The sequence below is a fragment of the Physeter macrocephalus genome, chromosome 2, assembly GCF_002837175.3.
Source record: "Physeter macrocephalus isolate SW-GA chromosome 2, ASM283717v5, whole genome shotgun sequence".
Classification (NCBI taxonomy): domain Eukaryota; kingdom Metazoa; phylum Chordata; class Mammalia; order Artiodactyla; family Physeteridae; genus Physeter; species Physeter macrocephalus.
Genome location: NC_041215.1, coordinates 65,431,379 through 65,450,836, shown reverse-complemented (window position 1 = coordinate 65,450,836; position 19,458 = coordinate 65,431,379). Strand labels below are relative to the sequence as shown.

The following is a 19,458-nucleotide window of genomic DNA, read 5'->3' as shown; positions in this document are numbered from 1 at the left end:
GATCGACTATTTCCTTTCCCATGTTAGGAAAGTTTTCAACTATAATCTCTTCAAATATTTTCTCAGACCCTTTCTTTTTGTCTTCTTCTTCTACCCCTATAATTCGAATGTTGGTGCATTTAATGTTGTCCCAGAGGTCTCTGAGACTGTGCTCAATTCTTTTCATTCCTTTTTCTTTATTTTGCTCCCTGGCAGTTATTTCCACCATTTTATCTTCCAGCTCACTTATTCGTTCTTCTGCCTCAGTTATTCTGTTATTGATTCCTTCTAGAGTATTTTTAATTTCAGTGATTGTGTTGTTCATCACTGTTTGTTTGCTCTTTAGTTCTTCTAGATCCTGTTAAATGTTTCTTGTATTTTCTCCATTCTGTTTCCGAGATTTTGGATCATCTTTACTATCATTACTCTTAATTCTTTTTCAGGAAGGTTCCCTATTTCGTCGTCATTTATTTGGTGTTGTAGGTTTTTACCTTGCTCCTTCGCCTGTAACATATTTTTTTCTAGTTTCATTTTTTTTTTTTTTTGATGGGTGGTGCTATATTCCTGTCCTACTTGTTGTTTGGCTTGACACGTCCAGCACTGGAGGTTGCAGGCAGTTGGATAGAGCTGGGTCTTGGTGCTGAGATGAGGACCTCTGAGAGGCTCACTCCGATTGATATTCCCTGGGGTCTCAGGTTCTCTGTTAGTCCATAGGTTTGGACTCGGAACTCCCACCACAGGAGCTTGGGCCCAACCTCTGGCTTGGGAACCAAGATCCCACAAGCTTCGTGGTGTGGTAAAAAAATAAAGTGGGGGGAAGAAAGGAAAAAAGAAGAAAGGAGCAGTAAAATATCAAAGAATAATAAACAAAATAAAATTAGAAAGATGGGGCTTCCCTGGTGGCGCAGTGGTTGCGCGTCCGCCTGCCGATGCAGGGGAACAGGGTTCGCACCCCGGTCTGGGAGGATCCCACATGCCGCGGAGCTGGGCCCGTTGAGCCATGGCCGCTGAGCCTGCGCGTCCGGAGCCTGTGCTCCGCAACGGGAGAGGCCACAACAGAGAGAGGCCCGCATACCACAAAAAAAAATAATAATAATAAATAAATAAAAAATTAGAAAGATGAAAAATATATTAGGAAAAATAAAACTATAATTGAAACATGCAACAAGGTAAAATAAAACCACAAAAGAAAAAAAAAGTGTGTGTGGGGGAACAAGTCAAAAGGAGAGAGCAATAACAAAGTATAAAGAATAAAGTAGAATTAGAAAAATAAAAATGTAGAAGAATCAACAACAGTGAATCCACAAGGTAAAACAGAACTCCAATCTAAAAAAGGAAAAAAGAAAAAAAAAAGCCTTGGCTATGGGGGTGGAGTTTTGGCAGGGATGGAACTTAGGCAGGGGCGGGGTTTAGGATGGGGCGAGACCTAAGCAGGTGGGGATGTGATGTTTGAGCCTGGGGTGGGGCCTAGGCCCAGGGCGGGGCGGGTGGGGCGGGGGACACAACATTCAAGTGTGGGGTGGGGCCTCTGCTTAGGACCTGCTGCAGAAGGTAGAGGCAGCATGTTGAAAGGAGGGCCTCCGGAGGGTGGAGTTCTGGAGTTTGGAGGTAGGGCCCTGAGTGAGGGTGTGTGGGCGGGGTGTAGGCCCAGCTCGTTGGAGGGGGTCTCCGAGTGTAGAGGTGGGGCCCTGGGGGGGGGTGTAGGGGCGGGGCTTGGGCTCTGCACAGCAGGAGGGAGGCTCTGAGGGCAGAGGATTAGGCCTGGGAGCCCAACAGGCTTCCTGGTGCCTGAGTGGACAGGGAAAGTACTGGCCCCATTCCCTTCTGTTCCTTTATGCCCTGCCGTATCATCTGCCCCAGCGTCTCCACCGTCGACACTGGACCCCTAACCATGGGTGGGTCCCGCTGGGTGTAGGAACTCCTCCCCTCCCCCAGCCACCCCTCACGGGTGTCGGTCCTGGAGGTCTGGACTTTACTTTTGCTCCGCCTTCCCTCCCTCTCACTCCCTTAGCACCTGCGCAGCTGGAGGGGTCCTAGGTGGGCAGAGGATCAGGCCCTGGATCTCAACAGGTTCCTGGGGGTCCGAGTAGTCAGGGGAAACCTGGCCACGCTCCCTTTTGATTCTCTGCCCTCCCAGTGGTTCCCCAAGTTCCCCCTTCAGGTGTGGGATCCCTTCCCCTTCCGCAGCCGCCCCTCAGCAGCGCCAGTCCTGTCCTGCATCCACTTCTCCCCCCCTTCACTCCTCCCACACCCCACATCCTACCCGGTAGCTGGCTCTTCCTCCTGTCCCCTTAGGTGTCTGTGGCCCCCCACCGGTGCTTGGTAGGTGCCCTAGTTGGGAGGAGATGCAAATTCCGTGTCCTCCTAGTACACCATCTTGACTCTACCTCCCTCATTGCTTTTTGGTCTTAGGATTCTTTGACACTCTTAAAAGTTATTGAGCACTCCAAAGTGCTTTTGCTTATAAGGGTTACGTATATCGCTGTTTACAGAAAATAAAACTAAGAAGACTGTAAAATAGTTTAAGTTTGTTTAAACAATAATAATAAACTCGTATGTTAACATAACATTTTTCTTTAGGAGAAATAAAACCAAAAATAGTGAGAAACGTGGCATTGTTTTACATTTATGAAAATCTCTTCAGTATCGGGGTTAGCAGAAGATACATAGATTCTCATATCTGCTTCACACACTTCATTCGCTGTCAGGGCTATGATGGCACCACATGTCATACAGCAAAATGTGTAGGAACTTTTTCTCTCCATCTTTCTCCACATCTCTCCTCTAATAAGTTTCCTCTAGCCCCTTAGCTGAATTTGTGTTTTGTTTCACCCTTACTTCTCTTGATCCAACCAGATAAAATTAACATTTTATGAATTAGCTGCTATTCAAACAGGAAGAGTCAATCTTTGTAATTCAAATAGAGGTTACCTTTTTCCATAAACTCTCAGTTCTAGTAGTTATGATTCTTTGGAAACCAGTTTAAGAATGGCTATCATTGTTAGAGTTTTAAGAGTTCAAAAATAACACCCTTTTTTCTTCTTCTTGAGTTGAAAACCAGTAAGAGAAATACTGGGCAGATAACTACTAGATAGCAGGACTGTAGATCTTCACCTGCTCTTGGGTGGCATGGACCACTGCAGACTTCCCCTGAAAGGGGAGATCAGAAAAAAGAAAATCCAGAAGGGGCTGAACCACATGGCCCAGCATCTTCCCCAGACTTTCCAGTCATCTGTCATTCCTTTCCTACTAAGCAAGAGAGAGAAAAGAGGCCGGGGATCTTATTCCAGAAAGAACTGGAAGTAATTGTCCCTCCTGTTCTCAACAAGATGCTTGTTTATGTTTTATCTTTTATAAATGTGGACAACAGAGTTTTACTGTCATGAATTAGTAATGGCTCAACAGCCACCCTCTCTCACTCAGTAATGACTAGCATAAGAAGGCTTAAGGTCACCTTTCCAAAACTCAAATCATCATTTATTTCCCTGTACTCTCTACAACATTGTTAACAGAACTATTGAAGTCAGTTCTTTGGACAGAGTCCACGTTGCAGTTTGCTTATCATGAGAGTTATTAGATATTACATGGCTTGAAAAATTAGATGTCTTGTGAAAACTCTAGTGCAATTTGAATAGTCATGCGATCTGTTTTAAAAGTTTTTAGGCTAAAACTGTCAGGATGTGTGCCCATTATGAATCAATTTTAATTATAATACATTCATGGGGGATATTCTAGGAAGTGTAAAATCCAGAAACACAGGTTACTGAGTTTTAATCCCAGCCCTGCCATGCACTAGCTGTGCAACCTCAAACAAGTTCTAGTTCCATATCTTCTCTCAGCTTCATTCTTCTGAATTATAAAATGGGGAAAGTCAGAACATTTTCCTCAAAAGAGTGTTATGAAGTTTAAATAAGAAAATGCAGGCAAAGCATTTATTATGTTTGGGGCACAATAATTGCTCAGTATAGGTTCATTAAATATTATGTATATTACAAGAATATTATTTTTATGTGTTATTTTTGTAATCCAGAACATTAGGCAATTATATAACATATAACATATTATTTTACTCCCTCATTTTCTGATTTCTGCTTTTTCTGGGTTAAGTTTTAGCCATTGATCTATACTGAGGGGCATTTAAAACAGCTGTTTGAAACTTACCATCGTCATTCAGGAAGAGTTGTTGGGAACTATGTTTCATAGCATCATCTCTGTAAAGACCTTGGGGGAAATAGTTCCTACAGGTCTCAGTCTAAAGAATTGATGTCCCTTTCCCATGCATTGGGTTTGTGTTTCTATCTTAAATTGTATGACAGATCATGTTTCCTTTTTTAAATTGCTGTTGAAGAAGCTCGGCAACAAACTTGCAGCCCTCTGTTAACAAAGTGGACTCTATGTTGTGACATATATTTTAAATACTAATCTTAACCTTCATCTCTCTCTCCCACCTCATCTTTATGTTCTCTTCCTCCCCAGTTTCTTCACATAATTTTTATCTTCTTTTTGCTACATCTTTGTAAGAGACTGCACATACTTTGTGAATGAGAAGAAACATAGATATATATTTAAAATAAAAACGTGTGAGTGTAAAATAAATCTTTAAACCTTAGGAACATACTTGACCTAATGAAATAGTTGTGGGTAATTTCATTTGATTAGTTTCTTGGTCATTGTATAAAACTGGTTTGAATGAAAATGCTTTAGGTGATTTGTGACATGGGTGGCTGTACGATGTCACTACAGTGTCACTCATCTCCCTTGAGCTTGTGATTATATGCTCTTCCATATCAAGCACATAACTGTATGTGTTGTTGCTCTTGCCTAACAGCTGTCCAGATAAAATTGGCGTTTCTCTTGTATTCTTTTCTTTTAATAAATGTATTATTTATTTATTTTTGGCTGCATTGGGTCTTCGTTGCTGCATGTGGGCTTTCTCTAGTTGTGGTGAGTGGGGGCTACTCTTCGTTGCAGCACGCGGGCTTCTCATTGTCATGGCTTCTCTTGTTGCGGAACACGGGCTCTAGGCATGCAGGCTTCTGTAGTTGTGGCATGTGGGCTCAGTAGTTGTGGCTTGCAGGCTTTAGAGCACAGGCTCAGTAGTTGTGGTGCACGGGCTTAGTTGCTCTGCAGCATGTGGGATCTTCCCCGGGCCAGGGCTCAATCCCATGTCCCTTGCATTAGCAGGTGGATTCTTAACCATTGCGCCACCAGGGAAGCCCTCCCTTGTATTCTTGAGTTAGTAGAGTTGAGGTTTTAGAGTGCCACAAAATGGTAGGAATGGAGTATCAAAAGACTTGACAATTAATGCATCCTTTATAAGGGAAAGTGAGGTTAAGGTGACAGGACAGATTGTGGGTACTGAAAGAATTATATATAGCAGGGGGAAGAGTTATATATAGCAGGCAAGAAATATATAACCAGGGGCACCAAACAATCAATTTTTATTTGCTGTTGGTTCACCTTCTATTTAGGGAATATTTTGAGGTTTTATATTGTTTTAGTAGTTTCAAGGTATTTTATGTCTGTTTACAGTGGTTATAATTATTTTCTGTCTTTGAAACCCAAATCTCGAATATTGAAAACTATTATTTTTCCTTAATCCTAATTTCCTTCCCCCCAAATCTAATCAGTTATCAAATCTTATTACATCTTCCTTTGAATCCCCATTAGTCAAATTAGGGACTATAGGAGGTGAGTTTAAAATCCTTTTAATTTCTAAATGTCTGCAGTCTCTGCCCATAATCTCTAGTCTTCTTGCCTAGATTCAGTAGACTCTGTTATGGCCTCTCCCATTGCAGAGCACAGGCTCGGGAAGCACAGGCTCAGTGGCCATGGCTCACGGGCGCAGCCGCTCCGCGGCATGTGGGATCTTCCCAGACCAGGGCACGAACCTGTGTCCCCTGCATTGGCAGGCGGACTCCCAACCACTGCGCCATCAGGGAAGTCCCCGGTAGACTCTTAAAGAGTTCTTCATGTTTGGCCTTTTGCTTCTCAAATTCTTTTTTTTTTTTTTTTTTTTTTTTTTGCGGTACGCGGGCCTCTCACGTTGCGGAGCACAGGCTCCGGACATGCAGGCTCAGCGGCCATGGCTCACAAGCCTAGCCGCTCCGCGGCATGTGGGATCCTCCCGGACCAGGGCACGAAACCTGCATCGGCAGGCGGACTCTCAACCACTGCTCCACCAGGGAGGCCCTCAAATTCATTTTTATACCTCATCAGCAAGTGAACCTATTTCATTGCCATCATGGCTGGCTATCTGTTGCCTACGAGACTGTCTAATGATGATTCACCTTTTCAAGTGATACATCATTAGGATGAATTAGTTTTAATTGCACTAATGGTAGTCTCAGAAAGTGGAAATTCCTTTTAGTTTGTTTTAAGGATGCTAAGAAGTAATGAAGTTTTCCCTAAGAATTTTAGATATTCCAGAAATGATACTTTGTACTTTGAGGAATTTAGGACTAAATAAGAGTGTCTATAAGTCATGTCTAGCATATACATATTAGCTGCTAATATAATTTCTCAATGTTTTTTGGCTGGAATTTAATGTTTAATGCTATAATCTGGTTTTTGATGCCAGAATGCATTTATATGCTTCTCATCTGCTTGTATTTTATTTTATATTGAACAACGTATAACTTCTATTTTGAAGTTATGGCAAAGATTCTGTAGTCAAAATCCATCACCAACACTGGAGAGACTACTAAATAAGAAATTTTAAGTCTTATTCAAAGGAATTTTTTTTTTTTGGTGGCATGTGGGATCCTAGTTCCCCAACCAGGGATCGAACCTGAGCCCGCTGCATTGGAAGCGCTGGGTCTTATTGCCAGGGAAGTCCTTAAAGGAATTTTAAGCCTTCTAATAGGTGTGACTCCTGTGGTCAGACTGTAATCAGCTACCTTTTAATAATAATAAGTACAAATACTATTAAAGTTGTACAGAGAGCAGTAACACTCGTATTGTTGATATGTTTTCTTGCTTTGCAACATATATCATGGAATAACAGCTATATCGGGGAGAATATCATGTAGAAACATATTTATCTGTTCTCAATTAAGTAGTTTGTTATGTTATTGCATTTTTCTTTGTATGACGTTTTTTTTCACCACTAGAATAAACCTAGATGGTTGTTTTAATTTTTATAGCATTGAAAGAAACAATGTAGGGTCCATATCAAGTTTAGAATCATAATTTTCAAAAATGAGTCACAATCAAGACATATATATGTATTGATTACTAATTAAGGCACGGCCATATCAATAATAGCAATGCTATTTGGAACAAAAATCAAGTAGAATGTACTAGCTTTTCCTTGTAGTTGTTTTTCCCTTCGAGTTACTAACTTGATATGAGATTGCGTCTTATTTATACATTACAAATGCTTATTCTGTTTATGGCTGTGTAGTATAAGTAGCATGTGCTAGCATTTAATAAAGTTTATAATTTTCTGATAAATTTGGTATTTGGTATATGGCATGTAGTTTTTTTTAAATAAAAGTTTATACATATGAACAAAAATAGACTGCATTCTGAATGTGTGCATATCAATATTTCAGCCTTTTCTTAAAAAGTTATTAAAATGATTAAAAAATACTAATTACATAAATACTGTACTTTGTTTTTATAGAACTTTCACCTATAATCTTTTTTTTTTCTTTTAAAGATCAGTGGATAAGTCTGTCATAGTGTATGATACTGTAAGTATTTCAAAATCTTGTGTGATCTCTGTGAATTATGTTTGCTTATTAGGCTACTGAACTTCAAGTTTAGCTAGGCAAGATGAGAAAAATGTACATATTTTTTCTGTTTAGGATGCCCAAGAATATAATATATACATTTTCAGAAATGTTAAAATAGTTATGCAGGTAAGGTATTGGTTCTGGGACAAGCCCTTAAATATTTCAATAATGGTTTTAAGATAGACAGATGTTTAGTCTGATCAAAGAAAATATAGATTTAAAGAGCATCATTATTTAAAAAATCACTTTAAGTCAATTTTTCTTAAACTCTTACACCAGGTTTCCATAACAGCAAAGGAATGTTTACCCAAGGGTTTTGGGAAGGTATAGCTGAAAGCTGAAAGTGGCTTTATCACTTTAGAGTCCCACCTGGATTTAGAGACTAGTATAAGAAGAGTAGGTTATAAAGGATTTGGAAAAATGGGGCTTTTTGGTAGATGCATGTGAATAAAGTCCAGGTTGCATAAGTATGAAGTAAAGTGAACGTTTAATATATAGTGAAGGTATGATTGATGAAAATATTCTCCAAAAGAAATCGGTGTTGAGTAGGACCTTACAGTGGTTGAGCTTAGGTTGTAACTATGCCAGCAAAGAAATAGAGATGTGAATTATCAAAGTGTAGTGGGTCAAGCAAGGAAGCTAAGCTAGTCCTCCACACAGCAGTTCAAATTATTGAGTTCTGGCAGGAAGTGGGAAAGAGTACTCAAATGAGGTGAAATAGATCCTTAATATTTCTCAGGAAATTTTCACGAGATTTTACATTCACAGAAATAGCTATAATGTTAAATTTTCTCCATAAAATATGTATATGAGTCTCAGTGAAGTACATCTAGTTGTTGGATGGCCAGCTAAGTATACTAAATATTGAAATGACTAATTTCTACTCACTGGTCTGCAGTGGGTACAGTCAAATGCCATAGCAAAAATACAAATAATTTCATGGTTACTATTAGTAAGTTGAGACAAATCAGCCAGGAGTATATTATGCTAAAAATTTTAGCAGACAGCAGTGCTGATAATTGAGAAAGAGTGAAATAAGTACTTGATAATGTTATTAGTTATAAATGCTATTCTCTATTCATTGGGTAAAGTTTTGGTTTATATTAGTGACTCATAATATTAGAATACATAGAGTATATAAACCATTCAGGTCAAACAAGTCTTTATCAGTAGCTTTACTCTTTCCTGAGTAAATATAAAGCTGTTTGTGTTGTTTTTCAGAATACTGAGAATATACTTCACACCTTGACTCAGCACACCAGGTCTGAACTTAACCTCACTTTGTATTAATGTAATTAAAAAATTGGTCTGAGGATATATAATAGTTGTTTTTATTAACTAGGTATGTCACAACTTGTGCCTTTGCACCCAGTATCCTTTTACTTGCTACTGGTTCAATGGACAAAACAGTGAATATCTGGCAGTTTGACTTGGAAACACTTTGCCAAGGTTAGTAAGAATATCATGTGTAAACCCAGTTCAGCACTATTCACCATTAAAATGAGAAATTCAGTAATTTTTTGACAAATTATTCATGTTGCTTTTCTCAATATAAGCATACATCCAAATTTAATATAATTTACAAATAATTTTAGAGAACCCAGTGTTAAAGTTAGCCCAGACATCTACATTAAAACTGTTGGTAAATACTTTTGGATGCACATTCATGTATATCATACCTCCCATAGTTTTGTAAGCTCTTTATTTATACTCCATACTAATTTTTCAGATAAATATAGCCTAGAACAAAATAGAAATGATAGTTTTATCTTGTTGGTTTTATTTTTGGTTTTATCAAGCAACATTGACACATAATTTAGGAGCTTTATTTTTATCACTGTCAGAATTAACCAATTAGTGGTGCTGATATGCAGATGACAGATCACATATAATACTTCTGCTGATATGAATTTTATAAAATAAAGATAAACTTTTTCTGGAGTGAAAAATGTTCCAAAAGAGTAGCATTTAATGTAGCATTAAATAATACTTTATACGTAGTATTATTTGATTTTTTAAAATTTCTTAAAGGATGTTAAAGTAGAAAACACAGACTTAAGAAAATTTCATGTACTTTTTAGTACAAAGTGAGAATGTTTATAAAGGATATACTTTTTCTTTTGCTTGTTGTTTTTTCACTTACTTTTTGTGGGGGTTTTTTGGTTTGTTTTTTAAGCAAGGATCGCAGAAGATCAACCAAAGCAATTTACTGAAGATTGGTCAGAGGACGATGTATCAAACTGGCTTTGTGCACAAGGTTTAAAAGACCTTGTTGGTATTTTCAAAATGAATAACATTGATGGACGAGAACTGTTGAATCTTACAAAAGAAAGTCTAGCTGATGATTTGAAAATCGGTAAGACTAGTGAAAGTTAGGCAGTCTTAAAAACAACTTTTAATAATTTACTCTGAGATTGGCTTTAATTGCATTAATGGTTTCCTCTTAATATTCTAGCACAGTAGTAGTTCTGGTATATATCTGTGTATAGAAGTACATTATATTTTTATTAGATTATGGAAAAGAAATGTTACTGTTTCTTTAGGTAATTAAAGCTATCATGTAACTGTAATTTTTAAAATGTATATATTTTTAAAATTGTGATATAATTCACCCTTTTATAAGTGTACAGTGCAGTGACTATTCAGAGTTGTGTAACCATCACCATTATCTGATTCCAGAACATTTTCATCATTTCAGAAAGAAACTCCATTCCCATTAGTAGTCACTCCTATTCCTTGTCTCTCTGGCTCCTGGCAACCATTAATCTACTTTCTGTCTCTAAGGATTTGCCTGTTCTACATTTCATAAAATGTATGGCCTTTTGTGTCTGGCCTCTCTTGTATAGCATGTTCTCAAGGTTCATACATGTTGTATATATTAGTACTTCACTTTTTTATGGCCGAATAATACTCCATTGTATGAATTTATCACTTTTTGTTCATCCATTCACCAGTTGATTGGATTTAGATTGTTCCCATTTTTTAGATTTTATGAAAAATGCTTCTATGAACATTCATATACAAGTTTTGTGTGGGCATCTGTTTTCAGTTTTCTAGGGCATTACCAAATCATATTGACAGAACTTGGACGGAAGAAGATGTCTCCTTTTGTGATTGGGAGTTGGGAATGAGTGTTATTAAACTTAATTGCTCAGGAAGAAAAGATCCTTTACCAGCTTGAGGGCTAGTAGCCCCTCAGTATGGGCAATGAGCAACATTTGGCTCTATTTACTATAACTCTGAAAAGGCATCTGGCTCTTAATAAGATGACAAATTAAATAGGCCATCAGCTCCTATACCCTCTTCCCCACCCCTTCCCCATCCCTGGAAATGCTACATAATTGAAAACTGATGGAGTCTAGACACAAATAACCATCAAATGTACAGAACAAAACTCTGAAAACTGTCGAGTGGAATTGGTGGATCATATGGTAACTCTGTGCTTGCATTTGAAGAACTGCCAGGCGATTTTCCAAAGCAACTGCTTTTTTATGTTCTCACCAGCAGTGTATGAGGATTCCAATTTCTCTGCATCCTCATCAACACTTGTTTAGTTTTTCAATTCTAGCCATCCTAGTGGTTTCTCATTGTGGTTTTGATATGCATTTTCCTGATGACTAGTGATGTTGAACAGCTTTCCATATGCTCATTGGCCATTTGTATATCTTTGGAAAAATGTCTATTCAGATTCTTTGCCCATTTTAAAAACTGGATTATTTGTCTTTTTATTGTTGAGTTGTTTATATAAATTTAGATACTAGACCCTTAATCAGATATATGATTTGTAAATATTTTCTCCCATTCTGTGGGTTATCATTACACTTTCTTGAAAGTGTCCTTTGATGCACAAAAGTTATAAATTTTGGTGAAGTCCAGTTTATCTGTTTTTTTTCTGTCATTCCTTGTGCTGTAGGTGTCATATCTAAGAAACCCAAACCTAATCCTGAACCTTGAAGATTTATACCTGTGTTTCTTCTATGACTTTTATAGTTCTAGCTCTTAACATTTAGATGTGTGATCAATTTTGACTTAATTTTTGTATATAATGTGAGGTAAGGGTTTAGCTATATTCTTTCAGATGTATATATCCGGTTGTCCCAGCACCATTTGTTGAAAAGACTATTCTTTCCCCTTTAAATTGTCTTGGCACCCTTGTTAAATATCAGTTGACCATAAATGTGAGGGTTTATTTCTGGACTCTCAATTCTATTTCACTGATCTATTTGTCTATCCATATGCTAGTGCCACAGTGTCTTAATTACTATAGCTTTGTAGTAAGTGTTGAAATTGAAAATTGTGTGTCCTCTATCTCTGGGTTTTTTTTATCCCCAGGATTGGTTTTGCTCCTTTGGGTCCCTTGGCATTTCCATATGAATTTTAGGATCAACTTGTCAAATCTGCAAAAAAGCCACCTGACTTTGATGGGGATTATACTGAATTTCTACATCAATTTGGGGATTATTGTCATTTTAACAATATTAATTCTTCTGATCCATAAGCACAGGATATTTTTATGTTTATTCAGGTCTTCTTAATTTCTTTTTCAACAGTGCTTTGTAATTTTCAATGCACAAGTCATTTTTTCTTAAGTGTACAATCCACTGGTTTTTAGTATACTCACAGAGTTGTACAACCATCACCACTATCTAATTTCAGAACATTTTTATCCCCCCAAAAGAATCACATTCTTTCCTCTTTCTAGCCTCTTGGCAACCACTAATCTATCTTCTGTAGAAATAGGATCTACCTATTTTGGACATTTCTTTTAAGTGGAACCATACAATATGTGGCCTTTTGTATCTGGCTTTTTTAATTTAACCTTACAAGGTTCATCCATGTTTTTGTATGTGTAAATACTTCCTTTTTATGGCTGGATAATATTCCATTGTATGGCTATACCACATTTTGTTTATCCACTCATCAGCTGATGGCCATTTGGGTTGTTTCTGCTTTTTGGCTGTTATCAATAATGCTGCTGTGAATATATATGTATGAGTCTTTTGTGAGTATATTTTCAGAATTTCCCTTGGATACATGATTAAAAGTAGAATAACTCTACATATACCATTTTGAGGAACTGGCAGACTGTTTTCCAAAGCAGCTGTACTATTTTACATTCCCACCAGCAATGTGTGAGCTTTCCGCTTTCTTCACCTCTTTGTCAACACTGGTTATTACCTAGCTTATTGATTATAGCCATTCAATAGATGTGAAGTGGTATTTCATTGTGGTTTTTGATTTGCATTTACCTAATGATATGGAGCATATTTTCGAGTGCTTATTGGCTGTTTATATATCTTCTTTGGTTAAAATTGGTTTGTCTTTTAATTGTTGAATTGTAAGAGTTGTTTTATGTGTTCTGGTTACTATCAATACATCCTTATCAAAAACAGTTTGAAGTCTTAGTGTTGTGCTCTAATGAACATAATACTCAGACACTTATCAGTATGCTCTAGTAAAATCTTAATTAACCAGAAAGCTTAGGAAATAGGATGTCCATAGTGAATTTACTGTTAATGAGGAGTCAAAGAGCAAAAAAAGTGTTTGTTATAGAAAATCATTCTAAAGTATAGTAGTATACTTTCATTACATAGTAAATATAGTATGTGAACCTGTTTAAGTGTCTTGGAAGCTTATGGCCTTTTAAGAAGTTAATAGAATGATGATTTTGTGAAAATAATTAGAATCAGATGGTTTTGTACTCAGGCCATACTGTGAAAGTTATTTTTGTATCTCTAGTAACTTATTTTCCTTTATAATTTATAATTTACTCTTTCTTCCTGAAAGTAGGTAATAGAGTACAGGTTTTTCTTTGTTTTTGTTTTTGTTTTTTTTTTAAAGTTCTGGTGAATTTAGCATGTTCATTAGCTGATTTCTCATTACTCTCTCACAATAAGTTTTAACAATACCTTATCACACCAAAGCACATGACAATATAAAATAATAATTTCAGATTTCAACAAAGGATGTTTCAAAACATAAGAGAGCATAGTAAAAACAACAGGAATAGAATTCTGTCCCAATTGCCCGATAAATAAAGTATAAGAAATTCTTACAAGATTCAATTAATGGCCTGAAATAGTTTTTGAAGGTGAGTCTCCGGTTTAGTAGTTATGATCATTTTGAAGTTTGGTGAAATAAGTTTTGGAACTACCAGTCTCAAGCCAAAATTGAAATATAATTTAAATAAGTCTGCTGTGGTCTAAAAGCTGAATTAGGAAGATCATTATAAATGGAGACAAGAACATTGCATACTCTCAAGTGCTACTTTAAGCTACAGTGAATTTCTGTTAGTCTTGAGTTTTAAGAAAAGTAGGCTCTTCCTCAAAACAGTAAATTGGAGTAATAGAGAAGTGAAATTAGGTCTAGAAAAAAATGTGTTAAGAGGCAAACTGATGAATATGTGTTAATGAATTTTACTCTTGTGATGCATAACTATTTTACTTGCATTTACTTTTGTGGTACAGCTGTTAAAACGGTTCCTATGTCAATGTGAATAAATATGAATTTAACATCATATGAAGGAAGTTAATTTTCAGTGAAGTATATTGGAGTGTTAGGGAACAAAGTAGTATATCTATTACGTTTGACACAAAAATTATTTTTAATGAGTCAAGCAGTCTATCACATCTTTTTTCAATGAACCTTTGTAAATATACAATAAATGAACCTTCTATAGATTTGAGTATCTGTTGGAACCTGGTATTTTAACCTAGAGTAATAGTCCTTTTCTAGGGTAGTGTTAATGAAAACTAAGGGTACAATAGACATACAGTTTTAGGTAGGAAATAACTCCTTATATCTAGTGCTGTATTTGCATAAGGAATATCCAGAAAGAGATTACAGGTACAAGAGATCCTTGATATTAAGAGAGGTATGCCTTAAGACATATGTGTATCCATGAATTTGTGAACTCTACGACAGCCTTTAATATTGCAACCAAAAGGCATAAAGTATGAAGATAAACAACAAGAAAGTCTCTTTGAGATGTGATACTAAGCAAGCAGTAAGTCCACTAACTAGCCACGTGATTTTCATCTGCAGTTTGGCTTCAGTTTATATCCAGGCCTCAGGAATATTGCAAACTGCTACCTATCCTGGAGTTTGGAATTGCTGTAGACAATATAATGGTAGAACCATGAATGACAAATTACAAGGAACTATTGTATATCGTGTCAGTCCTTACCCTTATATTCAACTAATTATCAGTCATAGATTCTTAATTGGGAATGAGGTTTTTTCAAAGCCTTCCCTCTTCTTTTTGCTCTTGTCTTTCCAAGAAACCATGAAAGCACATGGGACATTTTTATCATTTTCTGCCTTAAAAATTATAATATCAAATTATTATATCAAATGCTTTTTAAAACTTTATGCACCAGCTGTCTTAACATCCTCAGATTTTGGAAGTTTCATGTTTCAAATCCTAGTAATAATTCCTTATGTAGACTTTCACTTGTTGCCTAACTGCCTATACTGTTAAGTAACAAGAACATTTACCATTTTTTCTTTACACACAGTTGAAGTGAAATAGTCCTTTCACATGTATAGGCCTGTGCACTGACCTGCTGTTAGAGTGGGCCCAACCCTTCCAGTTCAGCTGCTGCTCTTAAATTGGCCTACCCCACTTTCCTGAGAGTAGGGCATTTCAGGGTCTCCATTCCTCAGGCCTATCAGATGTCCTGTTCCTTCCACATTGATATCAAATCACAGGTCTTATGGATGTTGGTGGTTTATTCTCTTCTACTTATATAGTGGGATTCATCAGGATACCCTGCTACCTTGTTTTGTTGGAAGTGTGGGTGGGATTTGATTTTGCTATCTCGTTGCTCTGTTTTTATGTGGGGATTCAGAGAAGTTTAAAAATTATATTGCTTCTATCACCATCTTCTCTAAATCCTTTAAAAAAATCCCTACTGTACCTATAGTTGTGTGTCCCTTTTCTTTCCTAATATAGTTTTTATGTCTTGTTTTCTCTTGATCTTTCAAATCAGAAGTTTGTTAATAAATTTTATTTTTAAAAAATAAAAAGGTTTTAAGTTTTCTCCAAGAAACCAGCTTTTGATTCTGTTGTTCTGTCTCAGGGCATTGCAGAGGTGATTCAGTGACCAGCCCAGTGGGCTGTAATTGTTAGTCCAGGCCATAGCGCTCTCTTGTTACCCTGCCTCCAGCTCATGCTGGCTTTGCTGCCTTAGCAGTGATATTTACAGGACAAAGTTGGGGAGAGTGAAGGCTACAAGGAGAAAGGTATCTTCCATTTGTGTACACAAATCTCTGCTTTAAGCTATTTCCCATCCCCTACTCTGGAACCTAGTTTCTTCTGTTTCCTTGAGGGTTTTTGGAATTTTGTTTTGTATTTTTGATGGTTATTTGTGTCCAGACTCCATCAATTCTCAATTATGTAGCATTTCCAGGGTTTGGGAAGGGGTGGGGAAGAGGGTACAGGAGGTGATGGCCTATTTAATTTGTCATCTTATTAGTAGCCAGATGCCTTTTCAGAGTTATAGTAAATACAGCTAAATATTGCCCATTGCCCATACTGAGGGTTTACTAGCCTTCAGCTGGTAAGGGTCTTTTCTTTCTGAGCAGTTAAGTTTAATAACACTCACTGCCAAACCCCGATCACAAAAGGAGATGTCTTCTTCTGGCCAAGTTTTGTGCATATGATTTGGTAACTGCTTGCCTGAGGGCATTCTTAAATGACATTAAAATTAGACAAGGGTAACACACAATTTAACCTTTTCTTATCCAGTACATTTTGAAATAGGGTTTCTATATTCTTTATTAATAAATATTCTAAATATTGGCACACATGTATATTTGACAGGGTAATATATATATTGTTTTAGAATATTAAATACCTCTATATCCTTATTACATGTTGTATAATTTTCCCCTTAAATGATATGACTTAATTATGTTAGTTATGTAATTATTAACGTGTCTGATTAGTCTAATTATAAACATGTTGTGGTGGTTTTAAAAAATTGTTTTAAAAATCCTCAATTTTGTTTCAGTGAATTACATAGGAGGTAAGTCATAGGAAAGCAGTAAAGCAGTTCCTAAGATGTAGGCAGCTACTAGGTTGACTTGCCATACTTCCATAGATATGGTCAATGAGTCCAAATAGATTTGAACAGTTTATTACTCATGGCACAGCAAGCAGCATGAGCTTCATATTTAAATTGGTTGCCCTTTCCACCTAGTCTTGTGGGGGCAATTTGTGTTGGTGTCATAGCTGAGGAACCCTGAGTTTATGAAACCCCCCCCCGCCCAGTCTTATAAAGGGACTGCTAGCAAACTAGTCCAAGAGGAAGACATTATCTATGTACTTGTCAGGAAACAAATCTGCCCTCAGACTGGGAGGGAAACACTATCTCTAGCTTCCAAGTAAGTTTGCAGACATCCTTGAAAAGATTGCTAGACAAAAGGTGTGTATAAACACTGGAGAATTACCTTCCAATCAGAAGGAAAGCTGATTTGACTTTTTATGGGAACTCTGAGGTGTTCTGAAATGTAGTTCTTTTTTCCTACCCACCCTACACCCCCTAAACACCTCCACCTAAAATAGAACTGTCAGCTAGATTATCTGAAAATATAAACAGATAATCACATTAAACTTCCTAAACTTAATTTTATTAATCTTCCCAAAATTAAAAATTAAGATAATTTTAAAAACTTTAGATAAAAGTAATACAAATGAATGAAATATATGTGTAGAGTCTTGGACAAACATATGAACTTTATTTGAGATTGTGTTTCATATGAGAATCAGCAAATAATATACCCAATTTCATAATGTTTAAATATATAAGATGGAATTTTTATATTATCAAATTGAACATCTTTAAAAATGATTTTTAGGAAATTTTTTGTTGTCTAAATAAATTAACCTATAATAATGAGCGTTTTCTGATTTTGTGTGGTATATTAGTATTTGGGCAATCTGAAATTCTTGAGGAACTTGGAGCATCTAAAGTTATTTAGCATAAACTTTCTCTTATTTTAATCACACAGTATTCTATACTACAAATATTGATTAAAGAATTTATAAAGAAAAGGTTCCATATGGTAAAACAGAATGTCTGAAGATTTTTGGTTGTAGTAGATGAAATTTCTCTTTGTTTGCTGAAGACTTGCATAAAGGTTACAAGTAATAGTTCTCCAGCCCTAAGAGAATAATTTCTTTTCAGAATCTCTAGGGCTGCGTAGTAAAGTTCTGCGGAAAATTGAAGAGCTCAGGACAAAGATGAAAACCCTTTCCTCTGGAATTCCTGATGAATTTATATGTCCAATAACTAGGGAGCTTATGAAAGATCCTGTCATTGCATCAGGTATGTGATGCTGTTCTAAGTTTCAGGGCATATTATGTACTAAATGAATAAATAATGTAGACAGTTCACAGAAGTTTGTTTAAATGTGAAACTTATTCAAAATTATTTGTCATAAGTTCTTTCTTTTTAAAAATTCCTTAGATCTGAGGTGAACTATTGAACATTATATATTTCTTAATGAATACAATTGGATGGAGCAGGTTTGGATAAGATTAGAGACAAAAGAAATCAGCTTGGCAAGCCTTACTTAAACTTGTGAAATATGCATTTAGTTACTAGAGTGTATAGTTAAAATATTGTTTTTTAAGATAGACTGTTGAGATCTATTATATTTATTTTGTCTGTCATGAATTTAAACAACCTTACAGAAATAAGAATTTAAAGGTTATAAAGTTACATCATTTCACATTAATTTCTAATCTTTGTCAATGAACACAGACATACATACTTTACATAGTTGTAATCAGTGAATCCATATTGTGCTTTTTATTTTTAAGACTATTATATACATTTCTGAATATTGACTTAAGTCTATGTAATTTTCAGTGTTAATAACTTTATTCCATTGTAGCTCTATGCTACAATTTGACTCTTCTACTATTTGGTGTATGTATATGTTTGAAAAGCTTTATATTGTTAATAGCATTGTGCTGATATCTTGGTACTCCTTTCATTGTGTTGTTACCATTACTTAGGGGTATTTTCATGACATGTGTTCCCCAAAGCAGAATTAACCAATCAGAATATTTTATGAATGTTAAAAAGAACAGTTTTGATAGTTCTTGTTAGATTTATTAGATTGTTTTCTAGGAAAAAATAGTTTAGAATGCTACCAGAAATGTATCTAAGTGTACCTGTTTTTCCAGTTTTGTGATCATTGAATTTTAGAACGCATTTATTTTTGCAAGTTTAATACTTGTTTGAAACTGTATTCCTTTTTTTAATTAATTTTTTTTGCTGAATTTACATTTATTTACTCTGATTTTGTTTGTTATGCCAGTAGTGTACTTTTACAGTTAAACTAAATTATTGTTAAACAGTAAGTAAAAAAGTTTAAAAGCCTTTAAGAAAGTGTGCACATGTGGGCCCCTTTCTATTTGTTTTTATCTCCCAGAAGTCTTTAGACTGCCTCATTTCTGGTCTGGATCAGTTATAGTGGAGGCAAAATTCCACTACAGTGGAGGTGTAGTGGAGTGTAGTCTGAGAGTGAGTTGATGGTTGATGGGGGTGATAATAAACTGGGACTTATGTCCTCACCTTACCCAGCTCATCAGAGAGACAGGTATACCACATTTGGGGAAATTTGTAATTAGATGCAGGCATTAATTATTTAAATATATGTTTTCTTAATTGTAGTAAAATACACATAAAATTTACTGTCTTAACCATTTTTAAGTGTATTACACTAT

At 36.1% G+C, this 19,458-nt stretch overlaps 1 protein-coding gene across 8 annotated transcripts in view; it reads left to right on the top strand.

Moving 5' to 3' along the window:
* The window catches only part of WDSUB1 (WD repeat, sterile alpha motif and U-box domain containing 1), a 78,817-nt gene that overhangs the window by 20,756 nt on the left and 38,603 nt on the right, over positions 1-19,458 (top strand). For 7 of the 8 annotated variants that reach the window (XM_055088036.1, XM_055088035.1, XM_055088038.1 and 4 more), the window contains exons 6-10: positions 7,643-7,676; positions 8,940-8,980; positions 9,061-9,167; positions 9,895-10,074; positions 17,909-18,049. In XM_055088036.1, coding sequence (XP_054944011.1) covers positions 7,643-7,676; positions 8,940-8,980; positions 9,061-9,167; positions 9,895-10,074; positions 17,909-18,049 — 503 coding nt within the window. The remainder of the gene's footprint in view (positions 1-7,642; positions 7,677-8,939; positions 8,981-9,060; positions 9,168-9,894; positions 10,075-17,908; positions 18,050-19,458) is intronic. The other variant, XM_055088042.1, reaches the window with a different exon arrangement.